This window comes from Scleropages formosus, chromosome 4 (genome assembly GCF_900964775.1).
Source record: "Scleropages formosus chromosome 4, fSclFor1.1, whole genome shotgun sequence".
Lineage (NCBI taxonomy): Eukaryota > Metazoa > Chordata > Actinopteri > Osteoglossiformes > Osteoglossidae > Scleropages > Scleropages formosus.
The window spans coordinates 364,141-381,765 of NC_041809.1; the positions used below are offsets into that span (position 1 = coordinate 364,141).

At 58.2% G+C, this 17,625-nt stretch overlaps 2 protein-coding genes across 3 annotated transcripts; both read right to left on the reverse strand.

The window, feature by feature from the left end:
- Window positions 1–549: 549 nt before the first annotated feature.
- rin2a (Ras and Rab interactor 2a) lies at window positions 550–13,485 on the reverse strand. Of its 2 annotated transcripts, XM_029251131.1 has the most exons (11): window positions 11,120–13,485; window positions 8,896–8,996; window positions 8,220–8,406; window positions 7,783–7,894; window positions 7,043–7,115; window positions 6,293–6,384; window positions 3,984–4,973; window positions 2,180–2,491; window positions 1,965–2,096; window positions 1,709–1,872; window positions 550–1,515 (listed from the first exon to the last, which is right to left on the reverse strand). In XM_029251131.1, exons 1-11 carry the CDS (start codon window positions 11,204–11,206, stop codon window positions 1,228–1,230), a joined length of 2,538 nt encoding a protein of 845 aa, XP_029106964.1. In that variant the 5' UTR covers window positions 11,207–13,485; the 3' UTR covers window positions 550–1,227. The 2 variants fall into 2 exon arrangements, with proteins under 2 accessions (XP_029106964.1, XP_029106965.1); XM_029251132.1 differs by lacking the exon at window positions 8,896–8,996 and having other exon boundaries at window positions 11,120–11,173.
- Window positions 13,486–13,573: 88 nt separating this feature from the next.
- On the reverse strand, window positions 13,574–15,733 carry LOC114910422 (uncharacterized). The gene is made up of 4 exons (XM_029251133.1): window positions 15,151–15,733; window positions 14,247–14,464; window positions 14,007–14,166; window positions 13,574–13,880 (listed from the first exon to the last, which is right to left on the reverse strand). The coding sequence occupies exons 1-4, from the start codon at window positions 15,482–15,484 to the stop codon at window positions 13,726–13,728; spliced, it is 867 nt and encodes a 288-aa protein (XP_029106966.1). The 5' UTR covers window positions 15,485–15,733; the 3' UTR covers window positions 13,574–13,725.
- Between the last annotated feature and the right edge of the window lie 1,892 nt (window positions 15,734–17,625).

Here is a 17,625-nt window from a genome sequence, read left to right on the forward strand (position 1 = left end):
GTACCTCGCCCGAGGCCACTGCATCACTGCTGGAATGTCTCGCGCCGTTTGCGCACGTCCCGCACTTTCCGTCGCCTCTCGGTCACTGCGTTGTTCTATGTAGCACCGGGGTCCTGGAGGAACGTTCTTTCCTTTCACTTTCACTGTGTTGCTGTACCAGTAGAAGTGGTTCAAATCACAACGAAGCCTCTCTTGACTGGACTAGAGAAGGAGGTGGTGTTTGAACCCGGGTCCTTGGAGCGCGAGGCAGCTCCTTTATCCGCGGCGCCCCGTTGGCCAGAGGAGTGCAGTGCCGAGCGAAGCCGATGATGTCAGGGGAGTTTCCCCCGGCGCTGCTCATCTGGCCAGTTTTAGTTAGCGGTTCGGAACAAAAAAAGCCCCTCCCACGTGTGCGTCGGAGTGCGAAGCGAAGGACGCGGCACGTACGAGGGCCGTGAGTCAGGGAGCGAGCGACAGACCGCGCCGTTTTCGCACGCGGTAACGCGGCACGTCTAGGGTTCGAGGGAACGCACACTCAGGGGTGCAAAGAAAAAAGACCTGAAGCATAAATTCCAAAAACGAACACTATTTTATTAGGGAACGAAACATGGTTCACCGAACATAATAAGTCACAATAACAAGAGTAATACCTGCACATTTACAGTCGTTAGTGTTCCAGTGCCACGCAAGCAGAGTGTGTCGGAGACACCCCGTCCCCCTTCCGCTGTGGACCAATGAGGAGGCAGCGTGGACATGTCCATTTCCCTTCCTTCATTCATTTAGCACACGGAACTGTGCCCGTGTCATCTGTCAAACACGCGACGTCCGCAGCAGTAAATAAAATCATCTTCTTTTGGGCGACTAAAAGCCCCGATGAGGGACGAGGACTGAGCTGGAGTCCAGAGCGCCGTCACCGGAGACCCTACAAGTGGACGTCCGCTGAGCTGCGCAGTGACGCCCCGGAGCCCTGCCGGCAAACGGAGGGCAACGTGTTCCTCTTCGACACGCGCGGCCCGGCAGCCTGTCAGACAAGGGCGCCGCCGTGGCTGGGCGTCCACGCACCGCGGTAAGACACCGGTGTTTACTCTGCTTTTACTGTCCACACGTAACACAGCTGAGAATCTTCCTCGTTCTCCAGGAGCCAGAGGCGCAAGTTCTCCAGCGAAAAGCTCCCAGAATGCATTCGTCACAGCAGGTCAAAGAGGTGAAACGCACACCGAGGGAGCCCCCCCCACCCCCCGAGCGGGGTCACTCTCGCAGGTTGAGGTTGTCGAGGGGCCGGTACACAAAGTGGAAAGGCAGCACGTCGGGGTGGCTGTGTATTTCCGCTTTGATCATCTGGGGCAGCGTGTCGGGTTCGAGCTGCTGGGCGCCGCCCTCCGTCAGCAGGAAGAGGGCGTGGCTCTCGGGGTCTCGCACCTGGAACTTGCTGGCACACAGCTGGCACACGTCCCGCGTGGTGCAGAAGGGCGGTACCTGCAGCGTTTTCGCCGTGCAGCTGCAGTCGGGGTCCTGGAGCGCCACCCGCAGGTAGTTCTACACACAGACACACACGCACATGGTCTGCGGTCCTTTCACGCGTGTGCCGCTTTGCTCGGCTGCTCCTTACAGCCCCCCTGAGCTCCGAGGGTAAATACGTGAGTAAATAAACAAGCGTTTGTACGTGTGCGCGCTTCCCGTGTGTCTTTCGCAGAGGCGCCCCAGGTGCCCGGGGACCCGAACCCCTTACCTGCAGGTCCTCGATGACGGGGGTGCTGCGCTGGGCCGTGCGGCGCCGGTGCCACTGCTTCAGCGTGTCCCGTGTCTGTGAGCGAAGCACCTGCTCCGCCTGCTCCTCCTGGATGCTCCGGATCAGAGACATGGCGGCGTAGGCGCTGGTCAGGTAGTAGCCGCCTGGTGAGACACGGGGGGGGGTCACGCGACCGGCCGGCTCTCGGCTCCGGCTGGACGCGCGGACACCTGACCGGGACGACGGCACTCGGTACCTTCGCCTTGCAGCTGCGACGGGTCCAGCAGCTCCATCATGTACTGGATCTCGAGGTCCAGCTGGGGCAGGTCACACTGCGCCAACACGTAGGTGAGCATGGGCAGGAAGTCGTCGGCGCCTCGCTCGCCCACTGCAACGAGCACAGGGGGCTTAGCGCCTTCATCGCACGGACGGCGTGTGCACGCTGCGAGGCGTCGACGCACCGTCGCCTACCTGAGCTGCCCTCCATGATGGTGTAGATGATCTTGCAGATCTGCAGCAGGATGGACACCTTCTTCTCCGGCGAGTACATCTTGAACATGGTGTGGAACTTGTGCCGGATCTTTTCCACGGTCACGGGGTCGGGTGCCGCCGCCGCAGGGTCCGCGCCCAGTTCCTGGGGGGTTTTGCTCTTGGCCTGGACCAGGTTTGCCTTTAGCTGCTGCCACTCGCCGCTCTTCTCCTGGAACTCCTGCAGAGCCGTCAGCACGGTGCCCTTCAGCGGTTTCAGCACACACTTGTGCATAGCCTTCTCCAGCACGGGGTCTGTGTGTGCGTGTGAGAGAGAGAGAGAGAGAGAGAGAGAGAGAGAGAGCGAGAGAGAGCGAGATGGCATGAGCTGTGTGTGTTCACGTTACAACCTTTGATCATTCTAATGCAGCACCGACAGGAGCTGATCGGTCCCCACAGGAGCGCTGAGCTCCTCCACCTCCCACTGCTCGCGCTCCCACTCACAAGAGTCCAAACGTTCTGAGTTCTGTCCCCAGTGTGGAGGAATGAGTTTTCCGCATCCCTCAGAGCTGCTGGATCCCTGCCACACTGAAGAAGGGTCTCGAACCCATCCCTTTGAGCCACTTCTCTCCCGGGCTCCTGACATCAAGTCCAACACCATCTGCTGTGATTATCTTGGTGTTTTTTGTTCGAATGTCACTCCCATAGGAGCTACTGGAGGGATATGAACCAGCAACGTGGTGGTGTCACACACACACACACACACACAAGCTGTGTGTCCATAGTCCTGTGTTTGTAGATCCACTTTTGTTTACTCTGAGCTGTATGATGCTGTATAGGATCCCCCCCCCCCCCCCACCCCTCCGAAGCTTCCGTGCTGGCGAGGGCGATGCTGCCAGGAAAGCTGCCCTTCTGTTACCCGACGCTGTGGTAAACAGGCTTCGTTTCCTCGTGTATAAAATGTATCTCGGGGCCAGCGTGTCACACGGCGAGCGCTTTCCCGTCACAACTGAGCCGGTTGGACCGGCTCTGCAGCAGCCCGTCCCTCCGGCAGAACCCTGTCACCGCGGTGCAGCGTGCGGGAAAACACACCTCCGCACAACAGCGCAAGGCCCCCGATTGGTCTGTCGAGGGGGGGCACGGGCAGCAGCAGGACACGGGACCCATCACCCACAATACCCTGCAAATGCTCTTGGAACGAGGTACATGTGGAGCAGAGACACTCCTCCCCACACACACACACACACACACACACACACACACACACACACCGCAGCTCACACAGCAACCCAGTCGCCTCCAGAAAGGAAATTATTGCATGACTCAGGATTCTTTTTTCATACTTTTGAGGAAGAGTGTGTGTTCAGCCCATCTTCACACACTTTGACAGCACTAGAGCAGCTGAGAAACGGTGAGGAGCGCGCACACACACGCGCACGGAAAGAACCGAACCAATTATGAAAGATATTCTTTTTTTTACTCATGACACAACATCCACTGACCATCAGTGAGGTTAGGGTGTGTGTGTGTGTGTGTGTGTGTGTTTGTGGGGGAGGGCAGCAAGTTCACGGAAGTCTGTGCGCACAACAAACAACATGTGTGCAGCATGCTTGGACTTGGCTCTGTGTTTGCCTAACCCTAACCGTAACCTCGAACCCCTAACCCTCGAACCGTAAGCCCCAACCCTAAGCCCATCCGTATGAATCCAGGCCCACCACGATGAACAGAAGGGAAGGAACGGAGGCGGGGAAACGAGCCCGAGCGAGGCCCCCTCCCCCCCCCCCACTCGAACCGACGGGCGCCTCACCGATGTGCTTCTCCGGGACGAGCGAGCGGATGGGCGGCTCCAGCTCGGAGCTCTGGGCCAGGTAGGCCTTGGTCTGCGTGAGGAACTGGCGCAGCGTCTGCAGCAGGTCCAGGCTGGACGAGTGGCACCTGTGCTCCTCTTGCACGAAGCTCACGTAGTCCTGCACCAGGCAGCCGAAGTAGGAGGTCCTGTCGCGTGCGAGACGCTGGACCCGGCGCACAGCGCGCCGCTCGGGGGCCATCAGCGAGTCGAGGGCGCCGCTCATCCTGCGCAGGGGCCCCCGCAGGGACAGGGACAGCATCGGGGGTCCCGCGTTCCGGCGCTTCTTGGCCTTGAGCTTCTCCATCCTGATGGGGTAGTCGTCCTCCTCCTCGTCGTCATCGTCATCCTCCTCGTTCTCCACCTCGTCCTCCTCGTCCTCCACGCTGCTGTCCCCAAACGCCCTGCTCTGCTTGGTGTAGTTGCACAGGAAGTCCACCGAGCTGGAGGACGAGGTGGACATGCTGACGTCGCTGAGCCGCTGGTCTGACTCGCTCAGTTGCCCCGTCTCCTCCAGGGCTGCGTAAGGGGCGCCGCTGCTGCCCTCTTCTGGACAGGAGACGCTGCGGAACTTCGTCTGGCAGCGTTCGAGCATCGCCTTCACTATGCGGCTCTCCACGGACACCTGGCAGCTGAGCTGCCCCCTGCGGCCCGTCGGAGGCGTGAGGGGGTCCAAGGCGGCGGCGCCGGGAGCGGGGGCCCCCGAGTCGGGCGCCTTGCGGATCCAGTACACCATCTCCGGCATCCTGCCGCGCTCGGGTGGCAGACGGCTGGGAAGCGACCGCGAAGAGGGCGTTGCGCCGAGTCGGGCTGCGGAGGGGCGGCTGCCTGGGGGCTGGAGGTGCGGAAAGCAGAGCGCCGGGCGCAGGGGGTCCGCGGGTGTCTGCCGGTCCTGCTGGGAAGCGTCTCCGGTCGGGGCCCCTGGGTTGCAGAGAGCGGAGTCCCAGAATCCTGGAGCAGAAGAGCAGAAGGGTTAGTGGAGCAAGAGGCTACCGCACATGAGCAGAACGTGAGAGGGTTTCGAACCCCCCCCCGATGGGCAGAGCATCACGCGAAATCTTGTGCGTTTTTGAACATAGCTCACCCGACGTCGGTCACGCACAAAGTTACGTGTAAACGGTAAAGGCGAAGGCTCACAGCTGTCAGACGCTCCACGTTTCCTGTCTCAGACGGGCGTCACCTACGTGCTGCAATAAAGAGCTGGGAAGCACAGCGGGTCGCGAGCCGTACTGCTGCCGTGAGGCCGATCGAAGGTGCCGCGCTGCTGGAGTCTCAGCTGTCAGAGTGGTGGCAGAGCCACAGGGACCGGGATGACTGATATAGCAGCTTTGAGGGGGCGGGTCTAGAGCTCCTCCATCATTGGCCCCTCCCCTTCCCTTAGCTCCGCCCCCAGAACTTTCTCAGAAATTTTCCCCAGGAAAAACTGGAGGAGTTTCCCGCATGCAGCCCGTTGACACGACTGTCAGTAACTCTGGCGGCTCTTCAGAAGGCTCCCCTACACACCTCCGAGGCGCTACAGGGCCTGCAGATAGCGACATTCTGAGAATTCTTGCAGCAGAAAGCAGGTATGATGTGTCCGCTGAAATGATATCACTGTCTGGAAGGAAACATCAGGTAATGCCAGTACCTTCCACCCTATTTCACCAGAAATCTGATCTCACATCTCTTCGGTTGGACACCAGGTCTCACCGAGTTCTATACCCTCGGCTGGAGCTCGTGTGCAGCGGGACAGATGATACAGCAGGACCGGGGACAGGTGATACAGTGGGACAGATTAAACCCTGGGACAGGTGATACAGCTGGATAGGTAATGCAGCAGGACAGGGGACAGGTTAAACACTGGGACAGGTGAGATAGCAGGACAGGACAGGTGATGCAGCTGGGCAGGTTAAACACTGGGACAGGTGAGACAGCAGGACAGGTGGTACAGCTGGACAGGTAATGCAGCAGGACAGGTGATGCAGCTGGACAGTAATCAAGATGTGTTCCCGTACAAAGCGACACACAATACTGCGTAAAAATGTAAACCATGTGAACACGAGATTCAGACAGCGACGGCGCGGCCAGCGGGCGGATTCCCCCCAAACCTGTTCGGTAGATTTCGCTCCGACCTTCCGCCGCACGAGGAACCTCAGTGACGCCGTTTCCCTCCGCTCGTCCCCCTGCGGAGCGGTGCACGGACGGCGAGAGGACCTAGGAGACCCCCGTCCGCAGACCCCCCCAAGGAAAGGGCTCCAGGTAAAGGGCTGAGCAGGTGCTGAGGTGCTCACCTGCCCCAAGCTTGGCCGCCACCTGCAGGTCAGCACTGGTCCTGGCAGCAGCGATGCCCTCTGGGAGGCGCAGGGTGAAGGGCAGAAGGTCTCTGAGGGACAATGAGAGGATGGTCACAGTGGGGTTGCGGTCACGGTCCTCTCATACGCGGTAAGAAGGATAGGATTCCAAAACTGCCCCCAACCACCTCATTCTGTTAATGTGTTTTTCCAAGAACTGCACGTGATACAGCTGTGTATCAACCTTCCAGAACACACACACCAGGACCGTGGGAGGAGACTCACGCAAACATGTAAACTCCACGCAGACTGAACGGGGAATCGAACCCACTTCCATACCGACCGCAGCGGGGGGGGGGCAGTGAATCACCAGTGCTACCTGCTGCTCCACCACGGTGCTTCCTCTGCTCCTCCTCTCAGACTACGAGTCCCAGCCGAGAACAAACAGTTTTTCTTCCTTTTGGTAAACTTTCTTTGTCTCTGCGGTCGACTTGCGGTGCAGGAATAGGAGAGCGCTGAGGAGCGTTCCGTTCAGCTGGAACGCGGTGTGCAAACTCAACGCAGCCTCACGCTCTGCTGACTTGGCCCGTGCTGGTGGCCACAAGGGAGCCAGCGAAGCGTGTTTTACCGTAAAGTGTCTGCAGGCTCTGAGGTAAGAAGTGGCCTCTCTCTGCGGTCTCCAGAGGGGGCTCTGAGCTGCGACCGGTTACTCACAGGAAACGGACGCGGTCCCCCGCCAGACCCCCTCACCTGCTGGCGCAGTAGAACGCCACCATGTGGACCAGGTCGTCGAAGACGATGGCAGAACCCTCCAGAGAAAAGGCTGCAGGAAGGAGAGGGTGGGTCAGGGAACGTGCGGATTGACCGGTGTGAGGGTAGAAAAGGGAGCCCCCCCACACCCCCCACCCCCCACCCTCAATACCCCACTCTACACCAGCAGTTCCGTATCAGCTGAGCTGTACTTTCTAGTCCCTCCCACACAGGCCCAGAGTAACGAGGCAGAACGGTGACGCAGCCGCCGGTCGTGAGCTTTTCTTTTCCTCTCCTCAGTTGCCTCTTGGCTCATTTATTCAGTGCATCACCGTCTGCAAACATGACCTTTGTTTTTCATTTCCTTTTCTCACTCTGCGTCTTTAGTAAAGTGACCGGAAGTCACGTGGACAACAGGAGGAGGTCCCTGCGGCTGCAGGCTGACCTATGGCTGGACTCCGTCCGTCTTGTCTCCTCCCGTTTACCACAGTAAAACTGCTTCCTGGGCGTGAAAAGCCCCCATTCGGGTTCACATCAACCCAGATGACGTCTGTATCAACGCGGATATTAATCTCGAGCAAATTCCAGGATCGGACCTCGCTGGGGCTCTGATCTCCTCTGCCGGATGTGACACCTGCGAGGCAGGTGAGGCTCGTGGGCGTAGTGGTGTGACGTCGAAAGCAGGGCCACCCCCCAGGGCCCCAGGTGCGAGAGCGGCGACCAAAGAAACTGAATCGTACTGTTCTTAGTCTCCTGCACAGGGAAGTCCTGGACGGGCTCCTGGGCGGCGTCCTCCATGCGCAGGGAGACCACCTTCTTCATCAGCTTCCTGGAGCTCCTCACCATGAACGTCTGGTAGCAGAAACAGGGAGAGTTTGGCGTCCAATCTGCACTGAGACGCACGCACGCACACGCACAGGGGATTTTCTATGCCACAAGTGTGCTGAGACGGGACATTCCTTTGTACGTGATGTTGCATGGCGCCAGTACAACAGAGGTTCACCTAAGAGCTCTTTAATCGGCGAGTCCCACGTTCGGCTTCCCAGAGTCTCCTGCTCCACCACTGACCCCTTCCCTCCCCCGACTCATCCCTCGTCGCTGGCACCCCGGACGAGCCTCCTCGAACCCCTTCGGTCAACAGGAGCGGAACCCGAACCGGGGCCGTGCCCGCGCTCACCCCCGGCGGCTGGGCCTGCAGGATGCGGGTGGCTTCCTCATCGCCGAGACTCAGCTGCAGCCACACCGACTGTGTCCGCGTCAGCTTCTCCAGCACGTTCGTGTGGGGGGGCAGCACGTGAAAGCCAAGGCTGCAGATCGGCGTGGGGGGGGCTGCTTGGAGGACCCCCCTGGGCTCCTCATGCAAGCTGCAGAGGTGCATGGGGGCAGATGTGGAGAAGCAGACAGTGAGCAGGGGTCACTCACTCACACACACACACACACACACACACACACACACGCACATTCGGTGCTGACACTCTCCTGTAAAGACAGCTGGAAGCGTAGTGGCTACAGCTACTCCCTTTGGACCCAAAGTTCGCAGGTTTAAGTCCCACCTCCAGCTGTAGTGGCCTTGAGCAAGGTACTAACTCTAAGTTGCTCCAGTAAAATGACCCAGCTGTGCAAATGGGTAAATGGCTGCAGGTAGCTCGACACCGTCAGTCGCTCTGGCGAAAAGTGCCCGATCAATGACGTCATGTCAGCGCCACCAAACGACGCTGGGGCGATAAGAATGTGGGGCGGTGTCGCCCCCTGCTGTCACACAGCTGTACTGCGGCGCGAATAACGGAGCGCGGCGTGCGCTGCTGTACCCTGCACCCTCTGCGCTGGGCTCTCGCCCCGTATGAAGAACTCACCCCTGCGGAAGCACTTGGGTTGACGTGCTGTCGAATGGTTGGTTCATCTGAACCATCTCCTGCTTCAGGTCTTGAACCTCCAAGTTCAACCTGTCAATGAGCTGAAGGGGACGGAGAGACAGATTGTGTGCCTCCGAGTAGCAGGAATGAGGACGGAGCTCAAAGACAGACAGACAGACAGACAGACAGATGCTCGCAGTGCTGAGCTGGGCTCTACAGAGTTAAGGTCAGTGACCGCTGTTTGACCGCTACACTTTCCTGGGCCGTTCCTAAGCGAACCCCTACGGAATCAGACGGCGTCCACCGAAACAGCGGCTCAAAGTGTCGCGTGTGAACAGTAGCGCATCGAACGGAGCCGCATGGCGACCGCGCCCATCCCGTGGTCAAGCTGCCACTCGTGTGACCGACCGTCTCTCCCTCATGCTCCACGTCCAGCGGCTGCCCATCCAGCTGTGGATGGAGCTGCCGAGCTCCTGTATGTGAGCTCCAAAGCCACGCTGTGGAACGGGTGGGGATGCGGGACAAGCGGTTGTAGGCATTGTGTGTGTGTGTGTGTGTGTGTGTGAGATCTCTTTCAAGTCCACACTCTGGTACTTATTCGCGGTTTGGTTCTGTCACGTCCACGCCCGCACCACGGTCGACAGCACCTGACGCAGATCGAGCAACAGATGATAATCAAAGCTGTGTCCTTTAAAAGACCCTCCTCGGCCCCTTCGCTCCTGCCGAATCTCACTGAGATCCCATCCCCTTTGCGCTTACGTCTCGCCCTCCTTCAGTCTTCAACGGGGTTCTTCGTTCCCCGGCTCTTGACCATTCGCCTCGACTCCTGGCTACGTTCATGGATCCTCGCTCCCGCTCTAACCGCCAGCCGAGCGACTCTTCGCCCGTCCCCGCCGCCGAGCGCTCGGCCGGCCCCTCGGCTCCTGCCGAACGATCCCGCGCTCGGGTCCAGCCGTCCCCGCGTCCTCGGTTCCGCGTGACACGTTCTTATCAACCGTTACTTAGTTGACGCCTTCTGTCAAAGGCAACTTACAGCGTTGAGAGTTTGTCCACTGCTCTGGTTACACTGATTTACTCATTCATACACGCAGCAGGCTCATTTTTCCTCTATCGGTTCAGGGTAAGAACCTTGATCATGGGTACCGCAGCTGGAGGTGGGACTCGAACCTGGGTCCTTTGAGCAAAGAGCAGTACCTCTAATCACTACGCTGCCCACTGCCTGAAAAACCATGTGAGGAACATTCGAGCAGAACAGAGTAGAATGCTAGCGCGTGACCAGACCGTGCGTTCGGCCGCCGGGTTCGGAGTCCGCCGGAGGACCGCTGTCCAGCGAGGCGGACGCCATGAGCAGGGGACACGAAGGCGGGGTGCCGGCGACCCGCTGGACGCAGGATGAGCCCGACAGCTTTCTACGGTTCGCAGGCGTGCTGCGATTGACAGGTGCGGGTTGCCGGGCGTTGATCGGCACTCCTCTCTCCCGCCCGCGCTTGCACGTTTACCGACGTCCAAATCGCTCGCCTGCCGTTGAGCCGAACTCTTCCTCCGCGGCGCGATACAGCCGTTCGCCCTCACGTTCGCGCCGCGGCGTCCCCACGCACCCCGCGGGCAGGGCGGCGGCAGCGTCACGAACGGGATGAACACCCGCAACCTTGAGGCTACAAGTCAGCGCACCGCACTTCCGCAGCCCTGACTCTCCGCAACGGAAACACGGATGGAGACGCGAAGGGTGTCGCTTCAAATCCTGTTCCTGCCACTGTGGTTTCACCTTTGCGCAGCAGCTTCACCCTGCTGTGCTCCGCTATAAATAGCCCGTGCGTAGCTCTGAATGGGTGAAGAGCGGTAAGTGGCGCCGGGCAGAGTAGAGTGGAAAACAGCACAAACAGAGTGAATTTCTCCCCCTGAACGGAGCTGCGGAGAGAAGGTGAACAGAGGAAAGTGAGAAGTTCTGAGAGGAGTGACGGAAGCGTGAGGGAGCAAAAGTGCGCTTTAGTCGCCGAGAAACGTTGAAGGTTTGAAGCCAAAATCTACTTTGAAAAGTCGAACTGAGTACAAGTAATGGAGTAACGTGGTACACAAGTGTGGTAGCGAGTGAGGACTGGGAAGGGTTCGAGAACGAGCGCAGAGGACACTTCGGTGAGAGACGGACAGAGAAACAGGCTGAGAGACGGAAGCGGAGACGGAGAGACGCGCAAATGGACAGACGTCAGGCGCTCGGTCTTTGTACCTCGAACAAACTCCCGTTCCTGCTCAACGCGCACGTTTCGGTCGACGTGCCGAGAGGCGCGCTGTCCCCCACCGACTGTCTCTGCATCACCGTTGTCCTTCGGCGCCGGTCACACGCGAGCGCTTCGGCCGGACCGCATTGTAGGACGTCCCCGTGGGAAAGAGCACCTCTTCGCCCAGAGACCCGTCTCTGAGCTCACAGGGTTCACTACTGCTCCACCTGCTGGACGTTAGGGGCCTCCATCCCTGTGACACACAGGACAGAGAGACAGCGATGGGGGTGGGGACTCTTGTGGTTCCCACAGTGACCGCGTCACCATCACAGCGCTGTCCTGCACCGACCGGTGGACGTTCACTTTCTCAATTCCTGAACGAGGGCCTTTTCTCGAGCTCGGAGCGAAGAGGAGAAGATGGAGAGCAGAGAGAGAGACGGAGCCGAATCCCCGGATGGTCTCACCCCGGTCCCCGTGGGCTCGGAACCATTCGCGCCCGACCTGGACCGCGGCGGCGGAAGCGACAAACAAGCAGCCCTTTGTACGCCGGTCCCCGCGAAGCTCATTCCCACGGAACGCAGAAGAAACCCGCTGGACCGCATTGAGACGTCGGGGAACAGGTCCTTCCAGCCACAGCACTGCCTTGAGCTAACATCTCAACCACCGCGCGCTTCCTGCTCCGTGGAACCAGGAGCGAAACCTGAGGAGGCGGGGGAGGGGGTCGACTCCAGGACGCCGCCGCCTCACAGCGACGGCCACCCAGCCGCCGGGGTCCGCAGCGCGGACGTGTGGGAATGCCCCGTCGGGACACGGAGGACACGCCGAGCGCGACTTATCGAAGCAGTCGGTGCTCACAGAGAACCGAGTGCGGTTAAGGAGCCGGTTTTCACACCTTTTGTGGCGTCACAGCTGGGAGCTGCTGGACCTCGAGCCGCAGCGACCGCAGAGCGGCGCTTCAGGAAGTGCTCGGCTGCGCAGGCGAACATGCAGCCGACGCAAGATGGGCAGATGAGCAGCACAAAGCGGTGCGACTCCGCAGCCCCCCTCCACACACACACACACACACACACTCCGGCCGCGCTGCGTTCAGGGGAATAAATGAGACCGACAGCTGCTAGTAGAGGCTCTTTGCCATCGCTCTCCGCATCCGGAGCACATTGGAGCGAAGAGGTACCTTAAAACCAGCAAAGGGAGAAATGATTATTTTTTGTCAAGTTATTAGAAAACGGGCAAAAAAAAACTTTCCTGCTCGTGACGCGTGTCCATCTTCGCCAAGAGCCACCAACCACGGCAGCCTCGCAGCAGCGCCTCCCGAAGCCACATTTCACAGCGGCAAAACGCACGTTCCGGATGTGTTAAAGAGCGCGAGGAGCTGCCGGACAGGAAGCGCCCCCACAGCCGCACTCGCGGGGTCGGGGACTTTACGGCGCGGCGCTGCCACGGGGCGTCGCCCGTACGGAGCCGAGGTCGCGCCGAGCAGCGCTCGTACCCGGGACCGGACACACCGAGCCACAAACGCGCTTGTGGTACACGCCGGTAGCGAGCACACGTGTAAACTGTAGCGGCTCCTTTCTCTTCTGTATCCACTTTGTTTGTTTGTCAGCAATGTGAAGATTCATTATTTATAAGAACCAGAGTTCAGAACACACACACACACACAGTACTATAATTGGTACGGCCTATATCGGAGGCACTCTTTGATGTTCATTTACACGTTGGGGGGGGGGTGAGAGAGAGAGAGATGAACGGCCACGACAAAGCATCGTCACACACACGTGCGTGTGTTTTGCTGTGCTCCATGTGAGCCCTGGGCACCTGCTGCATTCTGCTCCGCTCTGTGGTCACCGTGACTCTCAGCCAGGGTTCCGCCGCTGCTGCAGTTCCCTTGATCGCGGTACTGTACTTCCCTGAAGCGATACAGCGGGGTAAATCGGGGTAAGTAGCTCGAGCGTACAAAGGTCGCACCGTAAGTCACCCTGTATCAATGAGTAGCTTCCTCCGTTCAGCCGGTTCCCTCGCGCAGCGCGACCAGCTAGTGCACGAGGCTCCTTTTTACCGTCCGCTCAGAGTAAGTACTTCCACGGGGGAACCACCGCGGCGAGAGGGACCGGAACCAGGAACCCTCAGACGACCAGGCGACGGTTTAACGGTAACCGCTGCGCCAACGAGGCAAACAATGGAAACGAAGAGCTAAACGTGAACAAACTTGAAAAGGTGCATTTGGGTTGCAGCCTTTGCAATGGTTCTGTTCGGCACCGCTTTCCCGCGTTTCCGGTAAAAGCGCGACACCGAACGCTCCGGCGCCTTTCACCGGCATCATTCGTTGCTTTCCGGAGGAACAGCTTTCGGCTCGCGTGTCCCGTCCGCGCCGGAACAGGCAGCCGCTCTCCCTCCCCGTCCGCGTTTTCGAGCCTCGCCGAGAGGCGTCTCCTTACAGCGCAAATTGGAGGCACAAGCCGCACTTCGGTTGGACAGATTTAATGAGCAACAGCAGGGAGTTACATGAACGAGGAGGAAAACAAAAACCGTATCAGTCTGTTACGCGACAGCGGTTAAATATGAAAGAAGCGACGATGCATTTTGCATCTGCTCTCGTGGACGAAGATGGTGACGTTCACTCGCTGCACAGGAACTCCACGGGGGGCTTGTAATGCTGCCTGCGCCCGCTGCCCCCCTGCCTGAAGGGGGCGAAGCGCAGCCACTTCTTCACGACGTCCGCGAACTGGTGGTGGGTGGCGTCCTTCCCCACCGGCGTCCTCTTGAGGGCGCCTGAAGACAAGAGTTCACAGCAGACACTGAAAGCGCCGCGGCTTCAAGTCCCGGCACCCGCCCTTCGACCTCCGAGGGGCTCTAACGTCAGGCCGCCACGAGGGCGGCGAGGAAAGAGGCTCTTACGGAAGAGGACGCCCTGTAGCCTTGTGCTCCGGAAGCTTCTCTTGTGTCCACGCCCGACCCAGTTCAGCTCGGACCCGACTCCGAACGAGAGCACGGCCTGCATGAGACGGCGCACGGCGTCGTCGATGGTGGCCCCGCCCATCCGCGACAGGTGGGACACCTGCGATGAAGAGCACAGGCGGTTAAGACACGCGATCGCTCAAGGGTCGGACGGAAGGCGATGGCGACGACAACAGTGACCATTCTCTTCTGCGCGACCGCGTCCTCCAGGTGTCTCTCGGTCTCATCGAGCTGCTCCATGGAGCGCAGAGGCAGGTCGATGTCCGGCGCCTCGGCCTCGTCGTCGCACACGGGGCCCTGGATTTGCGCCTGCAGCTCCTTGAGCACGGCCCACTGCCGCTGCTGCTCCTCCTTGATCTCCATGAGCAGCGCGATGATCTTCCTCTGAGCCGCCGTCTCTGCGGGGGGGGGGGGGGGGGGGGTGACAAAAGGACACGGGGTCACGGGTCGCGGGTCACTCTGAGCCCAAAGCTGCGACAGCTGCCCGTGTTGCTCGCTGACCGGGAACCCGAAGAATGCGGAGTCAGAGGCGGGTGGCGCTCGTTCGTTACCGCGTCAGTTACCGTGAGCACTGTGTTTTACTGCATTCATTCTTGTCATCGTCACTGTGCTCGTTCTTGCTTCCAGGGGGCAGATCATAGTAGTGCGGCGCTTAGAGCTGCTGCCTTTGGCCCACAGGTCACAGGGTGAAATCCCACGTCCGGGAGCAGGGTACTTACCCTAAATCGCTCCAATAAAAATGACCTACCCGCTGTATAAATCATGGACAGATAATTGTAGGAACATTAACAGTGTAAGTCGGTTTGTTTGGAAAAAAAAAGTGTCAAATAAATAGGAAGAAGTAAATCTTTCCATCACCCGCTGTGATCATTCATTCAATGTTATTAATTATTATTGTACTTATTATTGCGATCACCGTTGTGTTTGTTACGGATTCCACTACATTCACACATTGTGTCCAGTTGACACATTTTATATGATCGAACTCGCGAATCCGAATCGGCCCTTCTTCTGCTTAGCCGCGGCAGTGCTGCACGCGCTTGTCGCGCGCCACCCGCTCTCCTCTCGCGCTTCGGACGCTCACCTGAGCACGAGGCTGCCGACGCTAACTTTTCCGCACAGGTGCCGCCGTACGGGTCCGAGCGAGACTCCGCCTCCAAGGTGCATTCGGCGTCTGCGCGCGTCCCCGATGCCGTCGCCGACGCCGACGTCGAGGCCGCGCCCTCCGCGCGCCGCAGCAGCAGCGCGTCCGGCCGCCCCGCGCCCTCTTCGGACAGATGGCCGATGACGTCCCCGGACACGGTGCACAGCCGCTGCTGCAGGGTCTCCAGGGCCATGTCTGCCATGTGTTTGTTCACGAGCCCCTCGACGCGCCGCTGCAGCGCCCAGTGAGACGCGCCGCCGTTCCTCTGGGCCATCGCCTACGCTGAACCGCGCGCCTACAGAACCGAGGCGAGCCCGGGGCTCCGGAGCGCTCTTCGGAACCCGATACGAACGGACTTCATGGACAAACGGCCCCCCGCTTGCGCACGCTATCACGTTGCTCCAACGTCACGAAAACGTTACGGTAACGTTGCCAGTCGCAAGTGGACTACTAGTCCCGGAATGCACCGGGCTGGATGACGTCACTACGCTAGTTTTCCACCAATGAGGAGGGCGATGGGAGAGCGCGGGCGTGGAGTTCGGTCTGTCTCGTGCCGTCGGGACATGGTGTTCTTCGTGTATTTCTCTGTCATTTTAGAGTTCGTTAACAGTTATTATGCGCATTTTGCGCCAGGAGGAAATATACCTGTGTTGCTTTGTTGAGTTTAAAATTATCTGAAACTCTTCCTCCTCGTGCGTGGCAAAAACAGGAATGTCATTATTTATATAGCGTTATGTTATTGCCACGAGACACGAAAAAAAAGCGGGATTTTTCCTGTTAGGAGATGGTGGAATGTCAACGTTACCTCACAATACGCTTTGTGTACCGCCGTTTCATTTCCATCTCTTTCGCCATTACAGAGGCGAAGGATCTCTCCTTTACAAAACGGCAGCTACATGTCATGTCATCCGTTTACTGTGGTACGCGTAGAGTACAGTAAGCCGTCCTGGTTGACGGTGCGTGTGCGGCCGGGGGCCTCCAAGGCCTTCAAGGTTTTACCCTGGACTTTACCCCTGCCATGTAAGTATACCACAGTGCGTATTTCTCTGGGCTCCCCCTGGTGCTGCTCAGTGGTAGTTTACCACGGCGTTTGTTGTCCGTGTTGTTCCCACGGGTGTGCGTGATAACCGGCACCTGAGCACTAGGGGTAACCCATACCACGCTTATTCATATTGCTCTTCCAGCAAAAAAAAAGCGCACACGCCATCAGCTGGACATAACTTCCGAGGTCCTTTATTCACGTTTCCACCCGTCTTCAGGCATTCCGCGAGTCACCCGCACGGTCGCTTGGCCGCACAAGCCCAACTCCAGACGAAAATTCCAAGTGCGCTTCTGTGGATGCAGCATGTGCCAGTTGAGTGGGTTGTTATAACAAGTCAAAGGCTGTTCCGGTCTCCTGTGAAATCCCGCTGAGCAGAGGGGTCTTTCCGGTGGTGACCTTTGACCCAACATCTCCCCGGCAGTGCCACCAGCGGGTTGGTTTCAAGAACACCATCAGCGTCTCCAGTGCTGTCCTCTCTGTCCCATCTAATGGGAATCAGTGCTTATTTTAGGCGGTGATCAAATCTAAAGTTCACACACACACGACACTCACTGTCAGAAACCGCTTGTTCCAAGCGGGGTCGCGGCAAACCGGAGCCTAACGCGGCAACACAGGGTGCAGGGCTGGAGGGGAGGGGAAAAACCCAGGATGGGACGCCAGTCCATCGCGAGGCACCCCGAGCAGGACACGAACCCCAGACCCACCAGAGAGCAGGCCCTGGCCAAACCAGTTGTGTCACTGCGCCCCCCTCAAATCTAAAGTAGTAAACACAAATACAACATATTTCATATTAAAATGTCATCATGCTAGTCAATATTTTATGACTAAATGTCTAAAGAAAACAGGTGGGGACTGAACAAATGTAGATCATTTCTATTCAACACATAATCAACAAATATACACATTAATGCATTATACACAAGTGTGTGTGTATACAATGCATATCACACAAATATAACAAATTACAGTATTGTACAAAAGAATACGATGTTGATGAGATGTGACATCTGCACAATGGAAGGGTGTACACATGTATCAGCTGAAAACCCATTCTTGACACAGACTTTGAAACAAGCTTCCTACATATAGAATATTAATCCCCTGAAACAGAAAGGATGATGATATTGATTGCAATAACATGCTCTGCCTTTTCAGTTAACACCTCTGATGGCTAGGTTGTGGCAGGCAGGTCGCACATAAGGACACGTTTTCATGACATTTACATATTGGGAGTTGTGACTGATCCACGGTACACATCCTAAAAGATTGTTATAAATGTATTACTACATCGGCCTCTATAAAGATAAAGATTTTTTTTTTTTTTTTTTTACTAGGGTTAGGGTTAGGCCTGCAAGTTGTGCCATTCTCTGCTT

What these genes read in the sequence shown, in the direction of transcription:
- rin2a (XM_029251131.1), bottom strand. Translation starts at nt 11,206, where the DNA reads ATGCAGAGACAGTCGGTGGGGGACAGCGCGCCTCTCGGCACGTCGACC. An exon ending in GGAACGGGAGTTTGTTCGAG is followed by an intron (nt 8,997 to 11,119) that starts GTACAAAGACCG and finishes CGTCCCCTTCAG; the next exon opens with CTCATTGACAGGTTGAACTT. An exon ending in GGCGGCCAAGCTTGGGGCAG is followed by an intron (nt 4,974 to 6,292) that starts GTGAGCACCTCA and finishes CTTCTGCTCCAG; the next exon opens with GATTCTGGGACTCCGCTCTC.
- LOC114910422 (XM_029251133.1), bottom strand. Translation starts at nt 15,484, where the DNA reads ATGGCCCAGAGGAACGGCGGCGCGTCTCACTGGGCGCTGCAGCGGCGC. An exon ending in CGGTCGCGCAGAAGAGAATG is followed by an intron (nt 14,167 to 14,246) that starts GTCACTGTTGTC and finishes TCTTCATCGCAG; the next exon opens with GTGTCCCACCTGTCGCGGAT. An exon ending in GCTACAGGGCGTCCTCTTCC is followed by an intron (nt 13,881 to 14,006) that starts GTAAGAGCCTCT and finishes TCTTGTCTTCAG; the next exon opens with GCGCCCTCAAGAGGACGCCG.